General features: G+C 40.3%; 2 protein-coding genes across 5 annotated transcripts in view; one reads left to right on the top strand and one right to left on the bottom strand.

Moving 5' to 3' along the window:
- Window positions 1–26741, top strand: part of LARGE1 (LARGE xylosyl- and glucuronyltransferase 1) — a 394217-nt gene that overhangs the window by 154920 nt on the left and 212556 nt on the right. The window contains exon 3 of the mRNA XM_075855826.1: window positions 19730–20025. Coding sequence (XP_075711941.1) covers window positions 19730–20025 — 296 coding nt within the window. The remainder of the gene's footprint in view (window positions 1–19729; window positions 20026–26741) is intronic.
- The window catches only part of LOC142748662 (E3 ubiquitin/ISG15 ligase TRIM25-like), a 232115-nt gene that overhangs the window by 32562 nt on the left and 172812 nt on the right, over window positions 1–26741 (bottom strand). The window lies entirely within an intron of this gene.

Here is a 26741-nt window from a genome sequence, read left to right as displayed (position 1 = left end):
TATTGCAACTCAGCCACATTTTTTTGAATTGCAATACCAGACACAACCTATAACCAGGAGTGGCGCTGTTCCTAGAAAAAAAATCAGATTTTTTTTTCTCATCTCCTTTAAAAATAGATTCAATTATATCCATGATGAAGTTGACTATATGAATTTTGAGATTTGAAGATTTGGGTGCTGTGTTATAACCTCCATACAAGCTTATTTTAGATTTTTTTTTGCTTTGGCAGAGTCACAAACCCAAGAAAACTGAATGCAGTCACTTCCTTGATTAGGAGGACGGATAATCCTATCTGTGTCTATTCTATTTTGATGCGTGTTGATTTAGCCTATAAATTTGGCCGCTTTTCTCGTCCTAAGACAGTTGCTCATTAACATTTATATTGGTTTCTATCTGTGTTTTGTGTGTTTTTGTTTGGTTTCTTCTTTTTCCCTCTTTTATCGTGGCATCAGGACCACGCTGAGCCTGGTAAAAGAATTGGCTACAAATGTGTTGAGCGAATGCGGAAAGGTTTCTGGATGCAACTTTTATATATTTGCAGTGTTATAGGATTGTTATTGTGTTTGTTGCTTTTGTGTTTGTTAAAGGAACATACAGGCCAAAATGGCATTAGGCCCAGTACAGCTCCTAAGGGGGTGGAGCATGACACAGGAATTTTAAGAACATCAAAGAGTGTCTCCCAGTGTCATGCTCCGCCTCTCCATCCCTGAACTAGGCATTACATTGTCAGTTTTGCCTGGAGTGTTCCTTTAGCTCCATACCCCGTGTATATACCCATAATGCCAACCTTTGAGAATGGAGATTGGGCGTAGTGACATATACAATACTTTTCTGTATGCCCTGTACATTTGAATAGGACACGCCCACAAAACTACATCTGGATATTTTGTATTGGCATATGATTGGTTAGGAGATAGTTTATCAAATAAGTCCGGTCCCAGTGGTGTGGCCTTCACTTATTAGGTATTTCTGGAGGCCCCTGGGCAAAGAGTTTGGTGAGGACCCTCATTTTTGACTCTGGATCCCTGACCCACCTAACCCACATATGCGCGTGGTCCTCTCCACTGAAGTCTATGGGACAGCCGGGCCATTGGCTTCAAAAGAGAGAGCCACACTCATTCGGCCAACTCTTCTTGGCGGGATAGGATCACGCCTATCAGTAAGGAGCCCCCCAAGGTGGTGGAGGCCCCGGAGAATATGCTTCATGTGTCCTCTGGTGATCGCATTGTCCCCAGTGGCCCCAGCGTTGAGCTCTCCTTGTGATTGTGGAAGGTTCTGGAGAAGTTTCCTCACATTTTATTTCCAACTTCTGATTTCTCGTTCCTCTTCTTTTCTTTGACACTCAGCCGTCATCCCTCTTGACATGTTACTCGGCAGTCGTCAATTTTCCTTCAGATACTGTCACTCGGCATTCATCACTTGCTCTTAATTACCCATGAGTCATCACACATCATATATCATTTACATTTAAGGCTCTTACTTTGACAGTCGCGCAATCTGAATTTGGTAATTATCATTTTTTTGTATGGGATTTTAACATATTCCACAGCAGGATTTAGAATTGTTCTGTGCACCAATGGAGCTGACAATCAAACAAGGCATAGCCAAGAAAGCCACAATTAGGACAACCCCTTCTAAAAATAAAACTGTTCGACCATTCTTCAGAAACGGGAGAGCAACTCAATTGAGCGGAGCAGGAAGGCTGGATCTCTATTCTGGAGAAACGTCATAATCTAGAAGATCCAGTGGAAGAAACCAAATAGCCCAAAGGAAATTAAGTCTTCTTAAGCTTTGATCCCAAAACAAGGTGAACCATCTCTTCATCATGTGTTGTAATGTTCTAGGTTCACCAATAAAGAAGCTTTCATGTGTTCTAGATGACTCATTACATGTTTCTCAGTTAGTGGCGTCCACGTGGAGTTCGATGACTTTCTTGTGGTTTCATTGCCCTAGGGAAACCCTTCTGATTTCACGGAGATACATCAAAAACTTGGGGTCTTGGCCAGAACTAAATCGTAAGCCCAGTGTTCGAAAGCATTCACGTGGTCTACATCGGCTAATCATGACCAAAACATAATGGTTGACCTGTCAGTCTGTTAGATTGATGGAAATGCTGTGTTTTTTTGGTCATTATGGCCTCAAGGTCACCATCGTTACTCCATCATTGATCATGTGGCCTCAATCGGGACAAAAAGAGACTGGAAGACTCTGACTACAACTGGTGTTGGCAAGACCAAGCAATAACAGAAGAGGTTCTGTGAGGAACCTCCAAGGTCGGTCATAGAGATGTTTCGAGACTGGACATTTCCCGGGAATGGAATGAAGATCCTCAGCTATGTTCTTTGGTCTCTAAGTATCTGCTTTGGTAGACGGTGGCCACCAGTTGTTAGATATCACAGTTGATGCATTGCTGGAGATTGTGAGAGGAGTGACATTTCCTTCCTCCGGCATGACCACCACTGAATATATCATACATGATGAAGTTTGGAAGGGTTTAACCCATTTATAACAGAGTAGGATCATTCTTAGTGTTTCTGTCTCTACAACTGGTATTGACTATTTACCTGTACATAAAGACAGGATTGTGAAGGGGCAAGATAAGCTGTGTATCTAAGCCTACCATGTGTGATACTGTCTGCTCACCCAATGTATCTAAACCTATCATGTCTGCTGAGCTGGTGTATCTAAACATAGCATGTATGATACTATCTGCTGACCCAATGTATCTAAACCTATCATGTGTGATACAGTCTGCGAGCTAGTGTATCCAAGCCTATCATGTCTGATACTGTCTACTGAGCTGTTTTATCTAAACCTGTCTTGTCTGCTGAGCTGGTGTATCTAAGCATGTATGATACTGTCTGCTGACCCAATGTATCTAAAGCTATCATGTGTGATACAGCCTGCGAGCTAGTGTATCTAAGCCTATCATGTGTGATACTGTCTGCTGAGTTAATATAACTAATCCTATCATGTGTGATACTCTCTACTGAGCCATGTATCTAATCCTATCATGTGTGATACTGTCTGCTGACCCAATGAATCTAAACCTATCATGTGCGATACAGTCTGCGAGCTAGTGTATCTAAGCCTACCATGTGTGATACTGTCTGTTGAGTTAATGTAACTAAACCTATCATATGTGATATGGTCTACTGAGCCACTGTATCTAAGCCTATCATGTGTAATACTGTCTGCTGAGCTGCTGTATCTAAGTCTAATATGTGTGATACTGTCAACTACCCCTGTATATCACTGCCGATCCTGTGTGATACTCTGTGCTGAGCCGTGTATCTAACCATATCATGTATGGTACTGTCTGCTGAGCCGCTGTATCTAATCCTATCATGTGTGATACTGTCTTCTGAGCCAATGTATCTAATCCTATCATGTGTGATACTGTCGTCTGAGCCGTGTATCTAACCCTATCATGTGTGATACTGTCTGCTGAGCCACTGTATCTAATCCTATCATGTATGACACTGTCTGCTGAGCTGCTGTATCTAAGTCTAATATGTGTGATACTGTCTGCTATGATGTGTGATACTCTGTGCTGAGCCGTGTATCTAACCCTATCATGTGTGATACAGTGTTGGAGACCCTCATAGCATGACATTGCCCATCAATAATAAAAAGTTCTAAAACAAATGTAATGAAAATAACAAGACTGAAATAGGAAGAAGTGAATGTAGTAACGTACAGATCTAATATCTCATTATGGTAACGAGCACACGGCCGTCAGTGTGTGATTGACAGGTTGTATAGTGCAGCGGTATATATTACCGACACCTATACAGACACTTGTTAGTAATCACAGATATTCCAGGCGGCGGCACACATGAATATATTCCTTAAAATCAAAACATCTGTTTGTGAATTAAATCGTCTTCATCTGTTGTGTTGATTTGAATAAATGTGTATTCATTTCATTACACAAAATACCGGTTCGTCCCTAATTATTTGTGCCGGGAAAAGCGCCTAACTTAAAGGAGCAAGTGAATGTTAAACGGAAAAAAAAACAAAGTAGTCCAGGTCATATTTAGGTCTAAACTGGGTGAAAACCAATATGACTGCCATTATAAGCTCCTACAGGGGTTGTCACCTAGCCTTCCTAGATTCCTTAAAGGCGTTGTCCACTTTGAAAAATCCCTGTTATCATTCCCTTGATAATAAAGAGATCACAAATTGTCCCCCTGCTGGAACCCCCAGCAATCAGCTGTGATCTGTGGGGAATCCTTGCAGTAAGTGTTCAATTTCCCTACAGCGCCACCATAGGGAAAATAAAGTATTACACAGTGTCCATTCATATCAATGTGTTGTCTGTGTAATACAGGACAGGTCCTCCAGTGAGAGAGATGCTCTTGGTAACCGCTCTCCACTCTTGCTAAGAGATGAGGATCCTGAACAGAGGACCTCCCTTCTATTAACTCCGAATTCCCTAATAGGGTGTATAAAAATGGGTTATCTAAACTAGACAACCCTTTTAAAGGGACAACCCCTTTCCATATGCCCTATTTATGTAAATTTACGTTATAGGCAGCAGTAACATGCTCGAGACCCCTCTGTGAGCCAGAACGGACGGCTACTAAATTGTAGCGATGGACCTGGCAAGTCACTGTGGAATGTGGCCACTGTAGGGAAAAGGTATGGTTGACCTCAACTACCCCCAGCAATAACAGTTGAGCACCGGAAATTTCAGATGCTGACCTGTGGCGATCAGTTGATCGCTGGTCCGGCCTTTTTTCAAAAAAACGTCGTCAAGCTAAGACTACCTCTTCAAATTGCCTAATCTTAGGCAGGATTGGACGCCTTATGTCTAAGTAAGAGTCCAAGAAAGTCAGATGACAAATGTAATGATGACCTTACTGGTTGACGACCTATTTTTTCAGAATGTTGTCTACTCTTGACTAGAGGTAGGATCATGCGTGTAGAAGAGGAGACCTCGTGGTGAATATCAACAGGAGCCCCCTCTAGTGTTGTCACCCCATACTGGGACAGGAGGACCTATTGCTTGTTCACCTTCTAAGGGTGGTGTGACCCGGAGATGGTTTTCATCTCCACTCGTTATCGATGTTGCATCATTTGTGAAGATGATGAACTTTTTGGTTAATATTCCCAATGTCTAAGGTGGACGGACCATGTTGAGTCCTCTCCTCTCCATAGGTGTCTTCATGGCTCTCTCTATGGTACTTGACAGGAAGTGTTGTCCACCTGGACAACCATCTATTACATGAATACTGGTCACCAGTGCAGCATCTCCATGGAGTTTGTATGTTCTCCGATGTTCTCCTTCTGGGGTTCATTGGTTCCTTATACTTTTGAGATAGAGAAACTAGATTGTGAGCCACCAGGTGACTGGGATCCATGGGACTGATTCACTCTCAGTATTACGTTGCTGAATATATTGGCGCTATATCAGTAATCCGTTAATAAATATATCATATATTAATTGCCTATGCGTGGTCCATCAGGTCCACCTTTGCCGTGAGGCCAATTTTCATCCGGGTCCAAAAATATTGTCCGTTCTTCAGAATCTGAACCGTTCAGTTTGCACTTCGCACTTTCTCATCTCAACTATGCAAAATATTCTAAAGCCATTACTAAAATAGTACTTGACATCTAAATGTATCAGTATTTTTCCGTTTCCAACCGTAAATTATGGTAAATTTAATCTCAATAGCTTTAATAACTGGAGAATATTACTATACAACCCCTCAAATCAACCTTCCCATCACCCCTGTACGTTATCCTAGGTTTTCCGGGAAACAATATAATGCGGTTCGTGGAAATGACTCTGATGTGTGGAGTAGTGCGAGGTCTTATTATTAGCCAGACTTTACTACGACATTGTCAGAAACATTATTGATGCAGAAATGAACAAGAACAACAAGAAATTATTAGAGATTAAAAAGGCGACGTTAGTCACAAAAGTGATTAACATCGATGGTTCCGGAAATATTCCCACGTTATATGGTAAAAGTATTATTAAGAAAATGATTTTATATTTAAACAGATTTGCTATTCAGAATTTACTTCCTTCTGGAAATATAATAGATATCAAGTTCTCCTCATCCTGGGAGTAATAGCGTTCTCGTGTGATCACTCACTTAGAACAATCTGCCAAAAGGAATGGGGGAAGGGAAGTGACAACTGCATGTAACTACTATAATACTGCTCCCTGTATACAAGAATATAACTACTATAATACTGCCCCCTATATACAAGAATATAACTACTATAATACTGCTCCTATATACAAGAATATAACTACTATAATACTACTCCTATATACAAGAATATAACTACTATAATACTGCCCCTATATACAAGAATATAACTACTATAATACTGCCCCCTATATACAAGAATATAACTACTATAATACTGCCACCTATATACAAGAATATAACTACTATAATACTGCCCCTATATACAAGAATATAACTACTATAATACTGCTCCCTGTATACAAGAATATAACTACTATAATACTGCCCCCTATATACAAGAATATAACTACTATAATACTGCCCCCTATATACAAGAATATAACTACTATAATATTGCCCCCTATATACAAGAATATAACTACTATAATACTGCCCACTATATACAAGAATATAACTACTATAATACTGCTCCCTATATACAAGAATATAACTACTATAATACTGCCCCCTATATACAAGAATATAACTACTATAATACTACTCCTATATACAAGAATATAACTACTATAATACTGCCCCTATATACAAGAATATAACTACTATAATACTGCTCCTATATACAAGAATATAACTACTATAATACTGCTCCTATATACAAGAATATAACTACTATAATACTGCCCCCTATATACAAGAATATAACTACTATACTACTGCCTCCTATGTACAAGAATATAACTACTATAATACTGCTCCCTATATACAAGAATATAACTACTATAATACTGCCCCCTATGTATAAGAATATAACTACTATAATACTGCCCCCTATATACAAGAATATAACTACTATAATACTGCCCCCTATGTATAAGAATATAACTACTATAATACTGCCCCCTATATACAAGAATATAACTACTATAATACTGCTCCTATATACAAGAATATAACTACTATAGTACTGCCCGCTATATACAAGAATATAACTACTATAGTACTGCCCGCTATATACAAGAATATAACTACTATAATACTGCCCCCTATATACAAGAATATAACTACTATAATACTGCTCCTATATACAAGAATATAACTACTATAATACTGCCCCTATATACAAGAATATAACTACTATAATACTGCCCCCTATATACAAGAATATAACTACTATACTACTGCCTCCTATGTACAAGAATATAACTACTATAATACTGCTCCTATATACAAGAATATAACTACTATAATACTGCCCCCTATATACAAGAATATAACTACTATAATACTGCCCCCTATATACAAGAATATAACTACTATAATACTGCCCAGTATATACAAGAATATAACTACTATAATACTACTCCTATATACAAGAATATAACTACTATAATACTGCCCCTATATACAAGAATATAACTACTATACTTCCCCCTATATACAAGAATATAACTACTATAATACTGCTCCTATATACAAGACTACTATAATACTGCCCCCTATATACAAGAATATAACTACTATAATACTGCCCAGTATATACAAGAATATAACTACTATAATACCGCCCCCTATATACAAGAATATAACTACTATAATACTGCCCCTATATACAAGAATATAACTACTATAATACTGCCCCCTGTATACAAGAATATAACTACTATAATACTGCCCCCTATATACAAGAAAATAACTACTATAATACTGCCCCTATATATAAGAATATAACTACTATAATACTGCCCCCTATATACAAGAATATAACTACTATAATACTGTTCCTATATACAAGAATATAACTACTATAATACTGCTCCTATATACAAGAATATAACTACTATAATACTGCTCCCTATATACAAGAATATAACTACTATAATACTGCTCCTATATACAAGAATATAACTACTATAATACTGCTCCCTATATACAAGAATATAACTACTATAATACTGCTCCTATATACAAGAATATAACTACTATAATACTGCCCCCTATATACAAGAATATAACTACTATAATCCTGCCTCCTATATACAAGAATATAACTACTATAATACTGCCCCTATATACAAGAATATAAGTACTATAATACTGCCCCTATATACAAGAATATAACTACTATAATACTGCCTCCTATATACAAGAATATAACTACTATAATACTGCCCCTATATACAAGAATATAACTACTATAATACTGCTCCTATATACAAGAATATAACTACTATAATACTGCTTAAATGAGACCCTCTAAGTTTTCCTCCTGCACAGAATTACCCTTCCCCCAATTTTCTTATTAAACATTTTTATTATTAATTATACTATTATTTTTGTGGATAATTGTCTCGCCTCTTATATGAAAGAATATGTAAATGTGCTGCCGGCATGGATGAAGGGTTTGGGACAATCGCTGGTTCTATCTCTTCTGCATTGTTTCTCATACAAGAAATGTGCATTTTGTCATATGCAAATCAAAGGCATTAAAAGTTTAACTTAATTATGGACTGAAATTTCTCTTGGAGCGCAGCTGCAACTAATCATCTGTGCAAATTTACAGAATTTCTGTTCCCTTGGCGAGAACAAGATATTAACCCGTAAAAGACTGGAAATCCCAATGAAGAGAAACATATAGGGTGGCTGCTATGGCATGACCTGTAGTTCTTGTTCACATACCTACATCTCCCGATCCCCTTGTTTGCCAACAATGCAGTTCAATGGGCGAGGGCAATTTCCTACCCAGTAGCATGGGGTATGAGACCAACCAAGTCGGCCCCTCCCATTTTAAAACAGCACCTTAGAAGTTGCATGGTTTTCCCTTATGGTATGTACTCCCCCTTAAAGGGGTTGGCTCATGAATACCCTATTATGGCATATGAACGTTAGAGAAGCGAGTCCAGCTCTGGAGGATTTAAGCCGTCCATGTATTACATGGACAGCTCCAGTCAGGCCCTCAAACATGGAGTTGAAACTGCAGCATGAGAATATTCAGGGGTCACCCAGGACATTCTCATTATAGCTGAACATTGTGAGAATAGCCAGGGACATTCTTACTCTGTTTAGTCAATAAGAGTATAGGAAATTTTGTGTTTTTTTAGCCCCAAATTTCTAAACAATATGCAAATCCCCCAGTCATGTAAAGTTTGGGGTTCCCATATTCTCATTTGCTGAGCTTTTTGAGAATATCTAGGGTCATTCTCACACACTCGAATTGCTTAAGGCCCTGTTCACACAGAGTTTTTTTGCAGGCGGAGAAATCTGCCTCAAAATTCCTTCAGAAATTTTGAGGCAAGTTTTAACCTGGACGGCAGAACATTTGCCGTGTTGTTCGCGCCTTTTTTCGCCCGTGGCCATTGAGCGCCGCGGACAAAAACAGCCACGAAAAACGTGATCTCTGCCTCTTGTTGATGTCAATGGGAGGTCAGAGACGGAAACGCCCGTAGATAGGGCATGTTGCCTCTTCCTTCCGCAAGCGGTTTTTACTGCTCGCGGGCAAAAACCGCCTCCACCTCCCATTGAAATCAATGGGAGGCAATTTCATGTAATTTTTTGGGCCGCTGTTTCCAAAGCGGTTTCCGCGTCAAAAACAGCGACAAAATACTCAGTGTGAACTAGCACTAAGTGGTTTGAGAAAGAGATGTTTTAGAAAATTGTGAATTCAAAATGGATTGACCCAACTTTTTTTTTTCTATTTGATTTTTATATTAATACAACTGTTTATTGAGAGTTTAGTCAGATTTATTCCTGTTTAGTTTAGCTCAGCAGGGGACCTGTTTGCAGTGAAAGCAGATCAATGCTGGAGAAAAAGGAGAAGCTAGCTACTTCCTTTCTCACTGATGTCACCATAGAACTAAATTTCCCAATATTTTTATCCTTTCCACTTATTCCAAAGTTCTTTTACTATGATTGATTTCTAGGCAGATCTGTGAGAAGGAAAGGTGTTAGATATTCTTGGTGACCGGGTGACCTACGAGAGCTAATATTGCTGACAGTGGTGTCTGTCAGACAGCTACTTCCTGTCCTAGAAACTGAAGGCATCATAATACATTGCTCAGCTGTTGCAGATCATCATCATACAAACCTCAGCTTGTCCAGAACCTACTAAAACACACCTCAACTGCTGAAGAACATCATAATGCACACCTCAGCTGCTGCAGAACAACTTTGCACACCACACACCTCAGGTTCTTCTGAACAATTCTTAGCTGCTATGAGAAGTGACCTCAGAGTTCCTCGACCTGCGGCCTCATACTTTACATGATTACGGACCCCATTGGTGACTTCTAATAATCTTATAATGTACAGTGGGGGGGGGGGGCATTATCCATTCTACAAATGACTTGTACGGTATATTTCTAAACGGAGCACCTAATCCACGACTTGGTCATCTTGATGAGTTCAAAGTCTTTGTTTTCTACTTATTGCTTCTTGGCGAGACGTTTCCTCCGTCAGCCGTACCCTCTGCCTAGATTAAATCGGACTTGCGGAGCTTTCTATTACACAGACTCATTTTCTCAGGAGTGCGAGGATTAATGGAGGGGGTGGGGTGAGGAGGAAGATGGAGTTATTTTTGGAAGCCACTGTTGGTAGGGAATCCCTGCTCCCATCTGTCAGGAGAAGTGTATCAGGTGTGTAGCTAAGAGAGAGGTGCGAGGTTTAATGGCACCTCGTTGAGAGCACTTTCCATGTCACTTGTCTCATCAGCTTTCCCACCTGCCATTTTGTTCTTCAATTGGCGCTAATATCGTAACTGGACCGGAAATAACAGTGACAATAGCGGCAGAATGAGTCAGTTGTAAAGAATAGATCGCACTTTGCCATTTCTAAATGTAATGTGGAAGTAACAGGGAACAGTCTATGACTGGTTAAAGGGGATGTAAACATATGCAACCATTGAAAAAATGAAGCAGCATATTTATTTACAAATCAGTACAATAAAATGAACGTCATGTATGTACACAGTGACTCCACCAGCAGAATAGTGAGTGCAGCTCTGGAGTATAATACAGGATGTAACTCAGGATTAGTACAGGATAAGTAATGTAATGTATGTACACAGTGACTCCACCAGCAGAATAGTGAGTGCAGCTCTGGAGTATAATACAGGATGTAACTCCGGACCAGTACAGGATAAGTAATGTAATGTTTGTACACAGTGACTCCACTAGCAGAATAGTGAGTGCAGCTCTGGAGTATAATACAGGATGTAACTCAGGATCAGTACAGGATAAGTAATGTATGTACACAGTGACTCCACCAGCAGAATAGTGAGTGCAGCTCTGGAGTATAATACAGGATGTAACTCGGGATCAGTACAGGATAAGTAATGTAATGTATGTACAAAGTGACTCCACCAGCAGAATAGTGAGTGCAGCTCTGGAGTAGAATACAGGCTCTAACTCAGGATCAGTACTGGATAAGTAATGTAATGTATGTACACAGTGACTCCACCAGCAGAATAGTGAGTGCAGCTCTGGAGTATAATACAGGATGTAACTCCGGATCAGTACAGGATAAGTAATGTAATGTATGTACACAGTGACTCCACCAGCAGAATAGTGAGTGCAGCTCTGGAGTATAATACAGGATGTGACTCAGGATCAGTACAGGATAAGTAATGTAATGTATGTACACAGTGACTCCACCAGCAGAATAGTGATTGCAGCTCTGGAGTATAATACAGGATGTAACTCAGGATCAGTACAGGATAAGTAATGTCATGTATGTACACAGGGACTCCACCAGCAGAATAGTGAGTACAGCTCTGGAGTATAACACAGGATGTAACTCAGTGCAGCTCTGGAGTATAATACAGGATATAACTCAGGATCAGTACAGGATAAGTAATGTAATATATGTACACAGTGACTACACCAGCAGAATAGTGAGTGCAGCTCTGGAGTATAATACAGGATGTAACTCAGGATCAGTACAGGATAAGTAATGTAATGTATGTACACAGTGACTCCACCAGCAGAATAGTGAGTGCAGCTCTGGAGTATAACACAGGATGTAACTCAGGATCAGTACAGGATAAGTAATGTAATGTATGTACACAGTGACTCCACCAGCAGAATAGTGAGTGCAGCTCTGGAGTATAATACAGGATGTAACTCAGGATCAGTACAGGATAAGTAATGTAATGTATGTACACAGTGACTCCACCAGCAGAATAGTGAGTGCAGCTCTGGAGTATAACACAGGATGTAACTCAGGATCAGTACAGGATAAGTGACTCCACCAGCAGAATAGTGAGTGCAGCTCTGGAGTATAATACACAATGTAATTTAGGATTAGTACAGGAGTCTTTGAATTTCGGAGCCCTGTTTAAAATTCCGTTCAATGTAGTATATTCACAACCTGCTAATTCTGTAACCGAGCATCTATGGATAACAGGCTCTGAAGATTAATGTGTGTATTGGCGAAGTGGTATTTAGAATAGATGCACTCATCGACAAACAGATTCTTCGAGTCAATACGTGGCCGGGCAAACTAATGTCTTAAAATGATATTTGTTTTGATTGATTTTAGCTTTTCTCGCAGGTCAGAGAGAAGTAAGAGGAGACAGAACAGAGGACGGGTGATACATGGGACTTCGGTATATTGGAGTGAATAATAGGGGACATGTTCCTATAGAATGCAGCTTCTATGGGGCACATACACCTACCATGCTCCATACCTTCATAGGGCTCCTCCCCCTCTTCACATAAACGCTTGTCGCAGGGGGCGCCAGAACCAGGTGGTTCATGGGATTTATGTACGCCATAATTATGACTGATCATTATACAGCTATAGGAGGTGCCGAGGAAGCCGTTGCCTCCGGGCCATGATGTCTAAGAGAGGCCCATAAGAAGACACCAATATTATAGTATCTCTTGAGCTTCTCTAATGCAGCTGTCTATCTATGATAATGGAAATACGTTACTCGTATTGATTACTAAAAAGGAGAAGAAAGAAAATCCAGCGTGTGTAAAACATTAATTCACGGGAAGACATTGGCGCCGTCAGCTGTTATTTACTGAGAAGCAGAACTGTTCTGACGTTCATGTAAATATGCAACAAAGCCGATCACACTCAATGCGCTGCCGCGGCTGAATTTTTTCACACCATGGTTACGAGCAAGATTTGGTCTGTAGATCTTTATTTTAGCTTAAAGGGGTTGTCCCAAAAATCACATGTATCCCCTAGCCACAGGATAGGGGATACATGGGTGATCACTGGGGGTCCGACCGCTGGGTCGCCCAGCGATAAGGAGAAGGGGGACCGAAAGTCCCCCGAATTGCTCCATGAGAAGCATGGGACTCCCGGGGTCTTTGTTTGGCTTGTGTGTCCAGCAGCTCCATAGAAATTAATGGAGCGCCGGTCGCGCTTGTTGGCACTTCGGGGGAATTTTGGTTCCCCATTCTCCTTATCGCTGGGGCTCCCAGCGGTCGGAACCCCAGCGGTCACAAATGTATCCCCTATCCTGTGGATAGGGGATACATGTGTTTTGTGGGACAACCCCCTTAAAGTCCCTGTTCCGTTCAGGGCCCCCCTCCTCGACAGGCTCCTCCCACCATACGTCCCCTGCCCACTTATCTCTATGTCTATGCAGGGGATTTGGCGTTCTGTATCCGAAAAAACTTTAAAGGGGTTGTTTAGTTTAGAAATCCCATTTTCATGAACCCTATTAGGAAATTCTGGGTTAATCTTTAGTATCCTCATCTCTTCGTCAGAGTAAAGAACGGTTACATAGAGCGTCTCTCACACTGGAGGACCTGTCCTGTTCTGCGTTACAAAGACAACACATTGATATGAATGAGCACAGTGTAATGCCTAATTTCCCCTTTGGTGGTGCTGCAGGGAAATAGAACACTTACAGTCAGGTTTTCCCACAGATCACAGCTGATCGCTGGGGGTCCCAGCAGGTGGACACTTTATGATCAGCTTATTGTGAAGGGAGGCTTATAACAAATAGGGATTGTCCAAAGTGGAGGACCTTTAAACCGTTCGTGACCGCCAATACGCCTTTTCACGGCGGCTACTAGCGGGCTTTCTTCTGATACATACGCCTTTTCACAGCGCTGCATCAGGATAAATAAGCGGCGCCGTGAAAAGTAAAAACTCCATGCTCTTAGCTACTTCCGGTAGATGAGGGCTTAGAGCAGAGCCGCTCGAGCGGGCGGATCAAGATCCGCTCATGTAACCCCTTTGATGCGGCGCTCAATAGCGAACGCCGCATCTTAGGAAGGCCCCCAGGTCTGCCTCTAGTTAATGCCTGTTAGGCCATGTCAGAGGCATGGCCTAGCAGGTGCCTGTCCGTTTTACACGGACAGGCAATAATAGGCTGCAATAGACAAGTATTGCAGTGTATTATAAAAGCGATCGCACAGTAATGGTTTCCTAGTGGGACTAGTAAAAAAGTTTAATAAAGTGAAATAAATAAATGGATAAAAACCGATAAGTAAAAAAATGAAAAAACCCACTTTTTCCCTTACAAAATGCTTTATTATGAAAAAAAAAGTTAAAAACGTACACATATTTGGTATCGCCGCGTCCATAACGACCCCAACTATAAAGCTATTATGTTATTTAACCCGAACGATCGCTGTAAAAAATAAAATAAAAAACAATGGCATCATTTTGAAAAAACTGTTTTTACTGTGTGTAAAAGTAGTAAAACATAAGAAAACAATATAAATTTGGTATTGACGCAATCGTAACGACCCGTTGAATAAAGTTATTATGTTATTTATATCAAACGATAAACGGCGTAAATTAAGGACGCATAAAGAAGAGTGGCGAAATTGCTGTTTGTTTTTTTCTATTACCCCCCAAAAAAAAAGTTAATAAAAGTTAATCAATAAATAATAAGTACCCCAAAATGGTGCTATTAAAAAGTAATAGCTCTTGGAACGCGACGATGGAAAAACGTAAAGAATAGCTTGGTCATTAAGGTTTAAAGTAGGCTGGTCACTAAGGGGTTAAGGTTTACACGGGTTTTTCTCTAATCGGACTGAGCTGTAATACCAGATAGAGCCCATGTACAAGAGTGGCGCTGTTCCTTTTTTAATTCATATATTTTATGGAGTATGACTTTTTGAATTTAATGTATCTTCTTCAATTTCGCGGGAGGAAGCGTAAATTCCGGTGTATTTTATTGGCGCCTTGTTGACATCAATTTCTCCATTTTCTGGTCTTGCAGCCTAAAGTTTATCTTATATAATAGTTGTAGAACTTCAAAATCAGAGGCCGTTTTTCTTCTCGCTCTGACACTTATATTGTCCATTTTTGGATGCCTAAGAGCCGAGCTTTCAGAAAATGTAAAAATAAGAAGCTTGCCCCGCTATGTTTTGATGAGATCATTTATGCTATGAAAGATGACTACGCATTTCTCTTTTTATTGGGCTCTGAAATTGGATGATGGGCAGAAGGTGCTCTTAAGTCAAACTTTTTTTTATTTAGTTTGGAATTTAACGAAGAACATGTCAATGGTAAAGAGCTTTGCCCTCGGCAAAAAAAATTTTTATCAGTAAATATAGCAAAATAAAGTCCTAGAGTCGTCCTTTCATGTCAAGTTGTTAAAAATTCCTATTTGGCCTTTTCTTACACACAACTGTTTTTGGAAAAGTTGTGTGACAACTACTATGGTCTACATTGCGGCTCCCACAAGGGTTGTTACACTTAGTTGAATGAAAAATGTCCTTGTTTTATGTGCCTAGTGATATGGCACCTGGGGCAAACATACCGTAGAGGCAGCCCATGCAACTGCTATGGGACCCTTAAAGAGAGGGTCCCAGCCCTAATTGGTGCCATTATTGTTGCGATTTGCTAGCTATTACTTGTGCAAGACTCCCCTCTACAGAGGCTCTTCAACCAACAAGGAGGTGGAGTATTGGTCCAAGGATCTTGGAAGGGTTGAGAGGGAAAAAAACACCAGACCCTTCTGTCCTTGGTGCAAAACCCAACACCATAATGGAGGTCCCACTTTAGCCTCTGTTACGGGGCACCCCTCTCATGTTTATAACACTGGGATAAATCATAGCATAACTGGGCTGATTTTCCATTTAGGAGTCAATGGACATATTAGGTCCTCCAAAACCGAGTCAATGGGTGTCAATGTACATATTTAATCCTCCAGAACCGAGTCGATGGGCATCAATGGATATATTAAGTCCTCCAGAACCGTGTCGATGGGCATCAATGGACATATTAAGTCCTCCAGAGCCATGCTTCAGTCCCATCAGCTTTAGCTAGTAGAAGGTCCCGATCAGTGGACCCCCAGGAAGACAACCTAGAAAATATGGGCATTGGTACACTGTATGTTGGATTAGACTCTATACCTTCAGCTTAGTCACTGATATAGAAAACCCATTAATGTTCCCTTGACCTCTACTGGCAATTTTTGCATTCCCGTCACAACTCAAAAGCAAAATAATATTCAAGTTCGCACCACGTTTACACTGGCTGATCCACATTCTCCTGGGATCTCCAGGCATCTTTCTGTTCAGGCTTTGAATTATCGGTTGTTTTTTCTTTCTCTATTGGATAAGGCATCACATTAGTGGTTATTTCGGAGACAAAGCCTCCCTGAATATTAAGTTGGAGCGGGGAGTTGCGAGCAGAACGCTGTGTCCTTTTACGGCCCATAAAACACAAAATGCAATGTGCACGTTTTGTCCCTCGAGATGACAATGGCTTGGAGACCCTGGACAATTCTGAGACATTCTCTTGACATGGAAATCGTAGACCTTGTTATAATAATTCAGGTGTTCCTACTGTCTTATCCTTTGACTCTCAAGATAGAGATATACATCAGAGTACGTCAATTACTTTCTCAATAGTGGAGATGGGCTGGCTCCATGTCTATGTGGGCCATTGGGTCACAATCACAGGATACCCTTTGTCTTCTCCATACTCAGCTTGTCAAGCGCTGAACATGTTTATCCAGATCACCATGAGGCCCCCTAGCCCATTGAACTTTGACATCTGCCCAGGTTTGCCTTTTTCTGATGCCACCCCTGGGTATGGCACCCCATGCTTTTGGAGATCTGATCCAGAGCATCGCTCTAAAGATCAATAACATTGCTGCCACTTGCTTATTACCATGAAGGACACACAACTGTTGAGCTACTGCCAGGCACATATCAAGGTGAACATCACATTTTTGGAGACACCTCAATAAATTCAGTATGGAGTCTCTAATTCAGGTTGGTGGACGCCAAGTCTAGGATCAGTTTGTATGCATTATTAAAGAGGTATTCCGCAGGATATGCCATAAATGTCTAATAGGCGCAGGTCCTACTTCTGGGACCCTCACTTATCGGAAGATATTTTGACCCACAAACGCAAATTCACGCCAGCCGTTGTCTGCTTAGGATTCAAATAACAATCAGCGCTGGGCTCTTTCGGCGCAAGCGTGGCCACCTTTTAGGTAGGAGGGTCCTCAATGATAAGCTGATCACAGGTTGTCCTAAAGCTGTAAGATCTTGGAAAGCTGGCAACAAGTGTTCAGTTTTTCTACAGCGCCTCAGCAGGACAAATGAAACATTACACAGTTCCCATTAAAACTAACTGTATGGTCCTAAAGAGCAAGAGACGCAACTCTGAAAAAATAAGCAACTATGTCTTTACTAGATTTCTAAATAACGCTACCCACTCCGTAATTAACTAACGGATCAATCAAGAGGTCACAGAGAGGTTGACGCTTGCTCAGTAAGCATCCCCTCAATGCCTCCTGGCACAGAAAGAGTTTCAACCATCATTCGAAAATCAGACATTTACGCACATACAGGCGTTAAACGAGCAACTATGGCCCACGCTCTTAATTAACAGATCAATTAAGCAGCAAACAGCCAAATTAAAAGAGCAGAGTCTTTTCTCATGCACAGCCTTAATTACCAATCCACTAGTGACCTCAATTAATGGACTTGGCTTCCGTAGCGGCGATATTCCACCGAGATCTCAAAGGTTTGGAGTCGCCTTCCTCCATCTTATAGATATATAGAAGAGGCTAAGAAGTGTATTTACCACTCATATGACATTTGTTGTCCTTTTTTTTCTATTTTTTTTGTATAGAAAGAGCTGACTTTGAATAATTGCCAAATAAAAAAAATCTGTTCGCTGCCGATCGGTGTGATATATACGTATCATAAAGCATTAATCTTACCTAAAGAGCTCGGTGCCAGTGTATGTATGCAGATAGTACGTTTTTATGGCCTTGACCTAATATATCTTGCCGAATATGTTTCCTGTTGCCTCTGTATGCTTACGTTCATCTCAAGAAATGTAAAAAATGTGGCGATAAAACAAGGCAATATTAGGCTCTGATGGTGTATCTGTGTATAATGGAGTGAATGTTGTAGGATGTGCGAATACGGTTTGGTCATGGTGCACTCATCTATTTCCATGGTGGATGCTATCACTTCCTACAGAATAGAATCTCACACGGGACCTTTATTATTAGTGTCTCTCTCTGTAGGAAGCAACTAATCCATTATTTCAATGGGACGTGTGTAATTCTTCATTGCACCTGTGGTGGCGCTGCAGGGAAATTCACCACTTGCTGCTGGGTTCCTCCACAAATTACAGCTGATCGTTAGGGGTCATAGCACCTTGTGATCATCTTTTGGTTGGGGGACCCTTCTAACAAAAAGGGATTGTCAAAAGTGAACAGCCCCTGTAACATCAGAGTGTTTGTTACAATGTATCAGTGTAGATCTGGGCTGTTAACCTAAAGTACAGGGCAGGAGGGAGATTTGTGTCTGGATTTTGTGTACTGTCACAATGAACAAGTCTTCCTTTTTCCTGTTCACAGAAAATGTCTTTTTAACTCTGTCATATGCCTTGTCCTTCAATTTTTCTTAAGATTGTTTTGTGTTTTTCTCTTTTGACTTCAAGAAGAAACACTTCATGCAGAAAATTGCATGTAAAAAACACAATCACAGATTTTTCATGTGGTACCGCAATGGGATTTCCATTAAAGCAATTCTATGGCAAAACACCATTGCGGTACCACATTGTGAATGTGTTTTTTTCCTGTCTTGTTATATTAAATAAAAACTAAACTGTGTGTCTAGCAAGTGGTTTTACTGCTATTTTTATGATGTGGCCCCTGTCCTGTCTAGCATCCCAAATGTAGCTTTCCCAATGGCAACAGTAAAGTTGTACATAACCTCAGTGTCATTCATGGTTTGGGGCAAGCAACCTAGATACTATGACACCAGTGCTGGGTGCCCAGTGCAGTTAATGCCAAAAATAGGGTATGGTAGGCGCCATAATTGATATTACATTAAAAGATGTTAAGACATTAACCTTCTTTATATGATCGATAGCTATGAATAGTGTCCTCCAAATATCTTGAGAACATTACCTGCCCGACAACCTGGTTAATTTAAAGCAATTTCTGTAGGACACAATAGATGCAACTCTTCTGTTTTTATGTGTGACTGCACACCTTACCTTGAACAAAAATATTCTCTACTCATGCAAAGAGCATGGGAGCCGGGAGTTAGTTTATGGGTATTTGACCCTAATGGGCAAAATTATTTTTTAATAACTTCTCTCCCTTTTTTTGTAGATGGGAAGTCCGTCTCCTTGTCCCTGCTGGACACCCAGCCTCACAGTCCGCGCTACGCAGCTTCCAGTCAGCGGGAGAGCCTGGAGGTGCGTGTGCGAGAAGTGGAGGAAGAGAACCGTGTTCTTCGCAAGCAACTCAGCCTGGTGCAGGGTCGGAGCTCATCGCATCGACACGGCAATCGGTCAAAAACTTACTCTATGGAGGAGGGCACAGGAGACAGTGAGAGCTTGCGAGCCGGAATTGTGGCTGGTAACAGTTCCGAGTGTGGCCAACAACCTGTGGTGGAAAAATGCGAGGTACTTCATAAAAGCTTTCAGTCTTGTATTAAACCAAAAAGATATGGTATTGGTGTAAAAAATAAATAAAATCATGAAATGCCAATGTTGTGGTTGCAAATCACATCACGTGAAACAATTTCCTTCCTCATGTTTAACTCACAGTGAAGTGATAAGCAAACTATGACTCTCCAACTGCTGGGAAACTACAACTCTCAACATGTTCTGAGAGCATCTGATATATTTGTATCATATATGTCTGAGTGACTATAAAGTGTTTTTCTGGGACTTCGATATTGACGGCCTATATTTAGGATGGGTCATCAATATCAGATTGGTGGAGGATCCAACTTCCGGCACATTTATTGACCAGCAGATTAAAGAGGCCATGGCGCTATGGCAAGCACTGCGGCCTCTTCATTGCCTACCAGACACAGCGCCGTAAGGTTTGTTGTGGCTGTGCCTGGTATTGCAGTTCTTTGGAGCTCAGTCCCATTAGGAATTGGACAGAGCTGCAGTATCTGGCACAGCCACTACCAAATGTGCGGTTCTGTGGCTGGTAAACAATGAAGAGGCCGTAGCACTTTCTGGCGCATCCACAGCATACCAGCTGATTGGTGGGGGTGCCACTAGTCGGAAACCCACCGATCTGATATGGATGACCTCTCCTAAGGAGAGGTCATCAATACCCAAGTCCTGGAAAACCCCTTTAAGTTTGCAGGGGCTAAAATCAAATAAAAAAACAAACAAGAGAAGGTCATCTAACGATCTATAATTGGTGGCCCATCAAAGGTAGACTTTGCAGATATTAAACTGAACTTCCATAGAATTCCATAGACTAGATCACACCTTTGGCCAATCAGAGCATTAGAAAACAGTACAGTAGACTTAGTCCAGAAGCCTATATGACTATTAGAACGTTCTATATATTAGACCAGACCTATGGCCATTCTCATTATTAGCGTGTGCGCTAGACTAGAGCTACCCTAAGAAGACTTTTAAAACATTCCATAGAGTAGGTCAAACCTGTGAACAATCAGACAATTGGACTAGACCAGGCCCACGACCAAGAAGACTAGAACGTGCAACAGACTAGATGTGGTTATAGCTAGAGTATAAGAACGTTCCACATAGAAAATGCAATGGAATAGGCTTACCGGAAGGCAATCAAAATAATAGAACATTCCGTAGAGAAGACTGAACCAACTCAGTAGCAAATCAGAAAATGGGATTCCATCGGGAGTATTCGTACATTGCGAAGACCAATCAAACCATTCGAATGTTTCTCAAATTGGTGAAGGAACTTCAAGGTTCTACCACGGTGTCTCAAGGGAAAGATGAAAATGTGGACCAAGGGATGAGGGTGGCACCAAAACTCTCTTGGCAGTTGGGCAAAAATCCATCTCTTCAATCGGACAATTCTCCGACATCTCAGGTAACCTCTGTGCCATAGTCTTAGCAGGTTGATAGAGGTCCATTTATTGACATTTTAGGCCAAGTTGACTTAGCCAAAGACTTTAAAACGAGCAAATGAGAACTTGATACCATCTCAACGAATGTGGCCTGTCCTATGGAATCAGTTCCAGTTCTACTCAATACAGATTGCCCTCGTAAGTAGCTCCTTCACCACCTGGGTATCTGGACAGTGCCAACATTTTGAACACACACAGATTTTAATAATAGGTTCAGCTCCTGTTTGACTAATTACGAAACAGTAGTCTCCATTCTGCCTTTCGATAACCTCAGATAAAAAGGCACCAGGTGAGACGAGAATGGTCCTAGTAAATACATGGGTGCCCATTAATAACACTTAACCTAGAGCTTTCGAGCCGTGCCAGCTTAGAGAACTAAGAACCTCCATTAAATGTATTTTAATGCACATTAATGAACAAAAGATGTTTTCTTCCTCTTCAGAGGTTATTATTATGCAATTATTTTCCGGCAAAGAATATTTCTGTAGCAAGAAAGCAGCATTTTTCTCATTATAAGGTATAACCCGTGTTTTGCTCTGGTGATTGGGATTTAGTACCAACAACAACATCGGGGATGACTCCATCCAGCTGCACAGGGGCCACGTAGGCACAGCCATCCTAAAAGGAAAAGGGCCCCAATGTAAAATCTGTAACAGGGCCACCACCTACCATGTGCCAATACTGGTATCTTCTTATGTGGCAGAGGGACCTACGAACCCCATGAGGCACGGGTGTGCGTCTGCGGAGAATTCTCAGAATAATTGGTGCACTGGTCTACCAGAGAAATTGGCACACCGGTGAGGGATTTGTCGGATGGTCATGAAGGAGGTCTTTTACGATGGGTAAATAGGATTTGAAGAAAGGAGGGCCCATATACGTCTTTCACACAAAGGTTCCTTGCTGCCTGCGTCCATTCCTGCTCCACCTTGTTTGTAGATGCAATGGTTTTGGGTTAATTGGTACGAAAATGAGAAAATTTGTATGGGCTTCGCCTGTCTCGCCACTGTCTAATGAGTGAATAGGACATATGGGAAAAGTTTGCGACCTCTCCACCTAGGGACTCCTTCCTCTCGGAATTGTGGAGGTCCCAATAGGAAGCCAAAGTACTTTCAAGTAGAACTCTATCACAGGGGTGTCCTAATGTAGAGGGTAACTGGCTGCTTATCAACGAAGTTGAATTTTTTGGTGTGTTGATCCAGAAAAAGGCAAAAATAAAGGGATTTTTTTAGTTTCTGCTCACGACCATAGGCAAAAAAATATTCCAGATTCCATAAGTGCCCATCCAATAAAAGTTTTTGGGGGACTAAACATTGACGGCCTATTCTTAGGGTGTCCATAAACACTAAATGAATGTTGGGTGGAATCTTCCGATTTCGTCAGGACTCTCTAATGTGTATGAGGGTCTCCCGACACTCCCTGACCGCAGCTGTCAGGGGAAAAAAAGGATCGGGCATGTTGTTTTTCAACATTCTCGGTCCTTTGTTTCCACGGGAGTGGCTTACTCTCCTCTCCCCATAAAAAAAACATGGGGGGAATCGCGAGCAATATCTGTCAGCCGAACAAGAGTGTATGGTCACCTATATGTTAGGTCATTAATCGGTGGGGGTCCGACCCTCAAGACCCCCTTTAATTATCAGAATTAAGTGACCATGGTGGTTGCTGAAATAGTAGAAAAGTATCTAGGGCTAGTGGGAGAGAGGGAAACATTGGAAGGAGGAGAGTTCGTAGCAGGAGAAGCCCACCACCAATGTGTGGAGGTCAGTGGCACGGCAGTACTCAATGTTGGCGGCCTGTCAGCGTATATAACATTGGCAGGTCAACGTGACGAACGCCGATTGGTTACCTACCTCCAGTACCTGTCCATAGCTGTACTTCCAATTTTTCGGAATTGCTGATTTTTTCGGAATGATCAGAATTCCACTTTCAGTAGATACTCTCACTTTTTGCAGCCTTTATGGCATAGAACGGGTTAGTTTCCGTCTATGCCGACTGTATTTAAACATAAGAATCTCCCAGGAGAACGCGGTGCTCAGTTCAAATGGGCCGTAAAACTCAGATTGACAGTGCGAGTCAGGCATGTCTCTTGTGGTGGGGCACAAGAGCAAATTCCGCGTAGGAATATTCATATTTTTCCCGTCGTTCTGTTTCATGCATCACAAACAACTTATTGACCTTTTTATGGTATAATAGAATAATTTACAGTATAATGGCCTTTTGGCAGGTAAAGTGGTCAGATAGGGGAACGGGAACCACTCACTCCCCCATATCAAATCGAAATAAAATCCTAATCCCACCCGTCCCCAGTCATCGTCCGCGTCTCAGACAGCTGTGTGAATGGCGCGAGCTGTGTGACAGTTACTTATGCTGCTCTGCGCATTTTACTCAGGCCCCAGTGCCCCCACATACAAGTCACAATGTGACACCCGCTATAGGAGAACGCAGAGTTCTGTGAGGGGGAGGGGGGAGGACGTCCCCAGCCACCTCGCTTCCATTATTGCCTCTATCACTTCCCCGGATAAGCCTGTTCTCCACTAACTTCTTAAGACTCGAATATAAGATTCACAATAAAGGGACTGTTGCAAATTTGTGGGTTTGAAGTACAGAGACTGCTCAGGGACCCGGCATAATGTGCAGGTCACCGGGAGATTCTGTACGCTCTGCAGATTTTATTCGGAGCTGTCAGATGTGCCTGAATGGAATGAAAGGGGGAAAAAGTCAATTTATATTCAACTACCTTAGGAAAGAATTTATAGTATATGTGTTATGTGTATCTATCATGAACCTATTTTCTTGTACATAGGGGGCAGTATTATAGTAGTCTTGTATATAGGAGCAGTATTATAGTAGTTATATTCTTGTACATAGGAGCAGTATTATAGTAGTTATATTCTTGTATATAGGAGCAGTATTATAGTAGTTATATTCTTGTATATAGGAGCAGTATTATAGCAGTTATATTCTTGTATATAGGAGCAGTATTATAGTAGTTATATTCTTGTATATAGGAGCAGTATTATAGTAGTTATATTCTTGTATATAGGAGCAGTATTATAGTAGTTATATTATTGTATATAGGGGGCAGTATTATAGTAGTTATATTCTTGTATATAGGGAGCAGTATTATAGTAGTTATATTCTTGTATATAGGAGCAGTATTATAGTAGTTATATTCTTGTATATAGGAGTAGTATTATAGTAGTTAAATTCTTGTATATAGGAGCAGTATTATAGTAGTTATATTCTTGTATATAGGAGCAGTATTATAGTAGTTATATTCTTGTATGTAGGGGGCAGTATTATAGTAGTTATATTCTTGTATATAGGGAGCAGTATTATAGTAGTTATATTCTTGTATATAGAGGCAGTATTATAGTCGTTATATTCTTATATATAGGAGCAGTATTATAGTAGTTATATTCTTATATATAGGAGCAGTATTATAGTAGTTATATTCTTGTATGTAGGAGCAGTATTATAGTAGTTATATTCTTGTATATAGGTGGCAGTATTATAGTAGTTATATTCTTGTATATAGGAGCAGTATTATAGTAGTTATATTCTTGTATATAGGAGCAGTATTATAGTAGTTATATTCTTGTATATAGGAGGCAGTATTATAGTAGTTGTATTCTTGTATATAGGAGCAGTATTATAGTAGTTATATTCTTGTATATAGGTGGCAGTATTATAGTAGTTATATTCTTGTATATAGGGAGGCAGCATTATAGTAGTTATATTCTTGTATATAGGAGCAGTATTATAGTAGTTATATTCTTGTATATAGGAGCAGTATTATAGTAGTAATATTCTTGTATATAGGAGCAGTATTATAGTAGTTATATTCTTGTATATAGGTGGCAGTATTATAGTAGTTATATTCTTGTATATAGGAGCAGTATTATAGTAGTTATATTCTTGTATATAGGAGCAGTATTATAGTAGTTATATTCTTGTATATAGGAGCAGTATTATAGTAGTAATATTCTTGTATATAGGAGCAGTATTATAGTAGTTATATTCTTGTATATAGGAGCAGTACTATAGTAGTTATATTCTTGTATATAGGAGCAGTATTATAGTAGTTATATTCTTGTATATAGGGCAGTATTATAGTAGTTATATTCTTGTATATAGGGGGTAGTATTATAGTAGTTATATTCTTGTATATAGGGGCAGTATTATAGTAGTTATATTCTTGTATATAGGGGCAGTATTATAGTAGTTATATTCTTGTATATAGGAAGCAGTATTATAGTAGTTATATTCTTGTATATAGGAGGCAGTATTATAGTAGTTATATTCTTGTATATAGGGAGCAGTATTATAGTAGATATATTCTTGTATATAGGGAGCAGTATTATAATAGTTATATTCTTGTATATAGGGGGCAGTATTATAGTAGTTATAGTCTTGTATATAGAAGCAGTATTATAGTAGTTATATTCTTGTATATAGAGGCAGTATTATAGTAGTTATATTCTTGTATGTAGGAGCAGTATTATAGTAGTTATATTCTTGTATATAGGAGGCAGTATCATAGTAGTTATATTTTTGGCATTGGTGCGGCCCCATCTAGACAAGGTATAGTTTGCATTGCAGCTAATTCCATGATTATTACTCTGCCATCTCCAGTATTATGCCTCTGCCGGGTATAACTGAAGAGTTATCTAAAAATTAGTTAATAAACATAAGAATTATTGCAGATTTCGCATCTGCTAAGCGTGGAAGTGTGAGGTTTATTGGTTTAGTGATATCGCCCATCAGTGCCGCCACCATAGGAACGCGAGCGGCTTACGAGTCTCCCTGGCATGGATCAGCACGAGGCTCCTCCGCTTCATTCTACTTTTCGAGTCTCAAAACAAATCTTTAATTCTTCCTGGCTGCTCGGTGATAGGTTCGTGCGCGGATCGGAATGTAGGGATTAGCTTCAAATTAATTCTTGTAATTAATTCGAAATGAGACTTTCTGAAAATCCATGTGTGTACGTCTCCGCAAGATAAATTATCTATCCGGCAAACATCAGGCCATTCTCTGGCATCTCTAGTTCTGAAGTCAACTTCACATGCAACATCTGAGGTTTCATTCATACATAAAATATACACCCATTGGCCGTAGAGGCAGCCATTTTGTGTATGCAGTCTATTAAAGGGAAACCATCAACAAGACCGGCTATATTTCGATTTGAGCATGTGTATGAGAAAAGCGGAACGATAATGGTCAATGTGTTCCACTAAATGGCCATTGCAGTGACAATCGGCGAGGCCA

The sequence above is a fragment of the Rhinoderma darwinii genome, chromosome 3, assembly GCF_050947455.1.
Source record: "Rhinoderma darwinii isolate aRhiDar2 chromosome 3, aRhiDar2.hap1, whole genome shotgun sequence".
NCBI classification, from domain to species: Eukaryota; Metazoa; Chordata; class Amphibia; order Anura; family Rhinodermatidae; genus Rhinoderma; species Rhinoderma darwinii.
The sequence above is the reverse complement of the archived record's forward strand: the minus strand, read 5'-3'. Positions and strand labels throughout refer to the sequence as shown.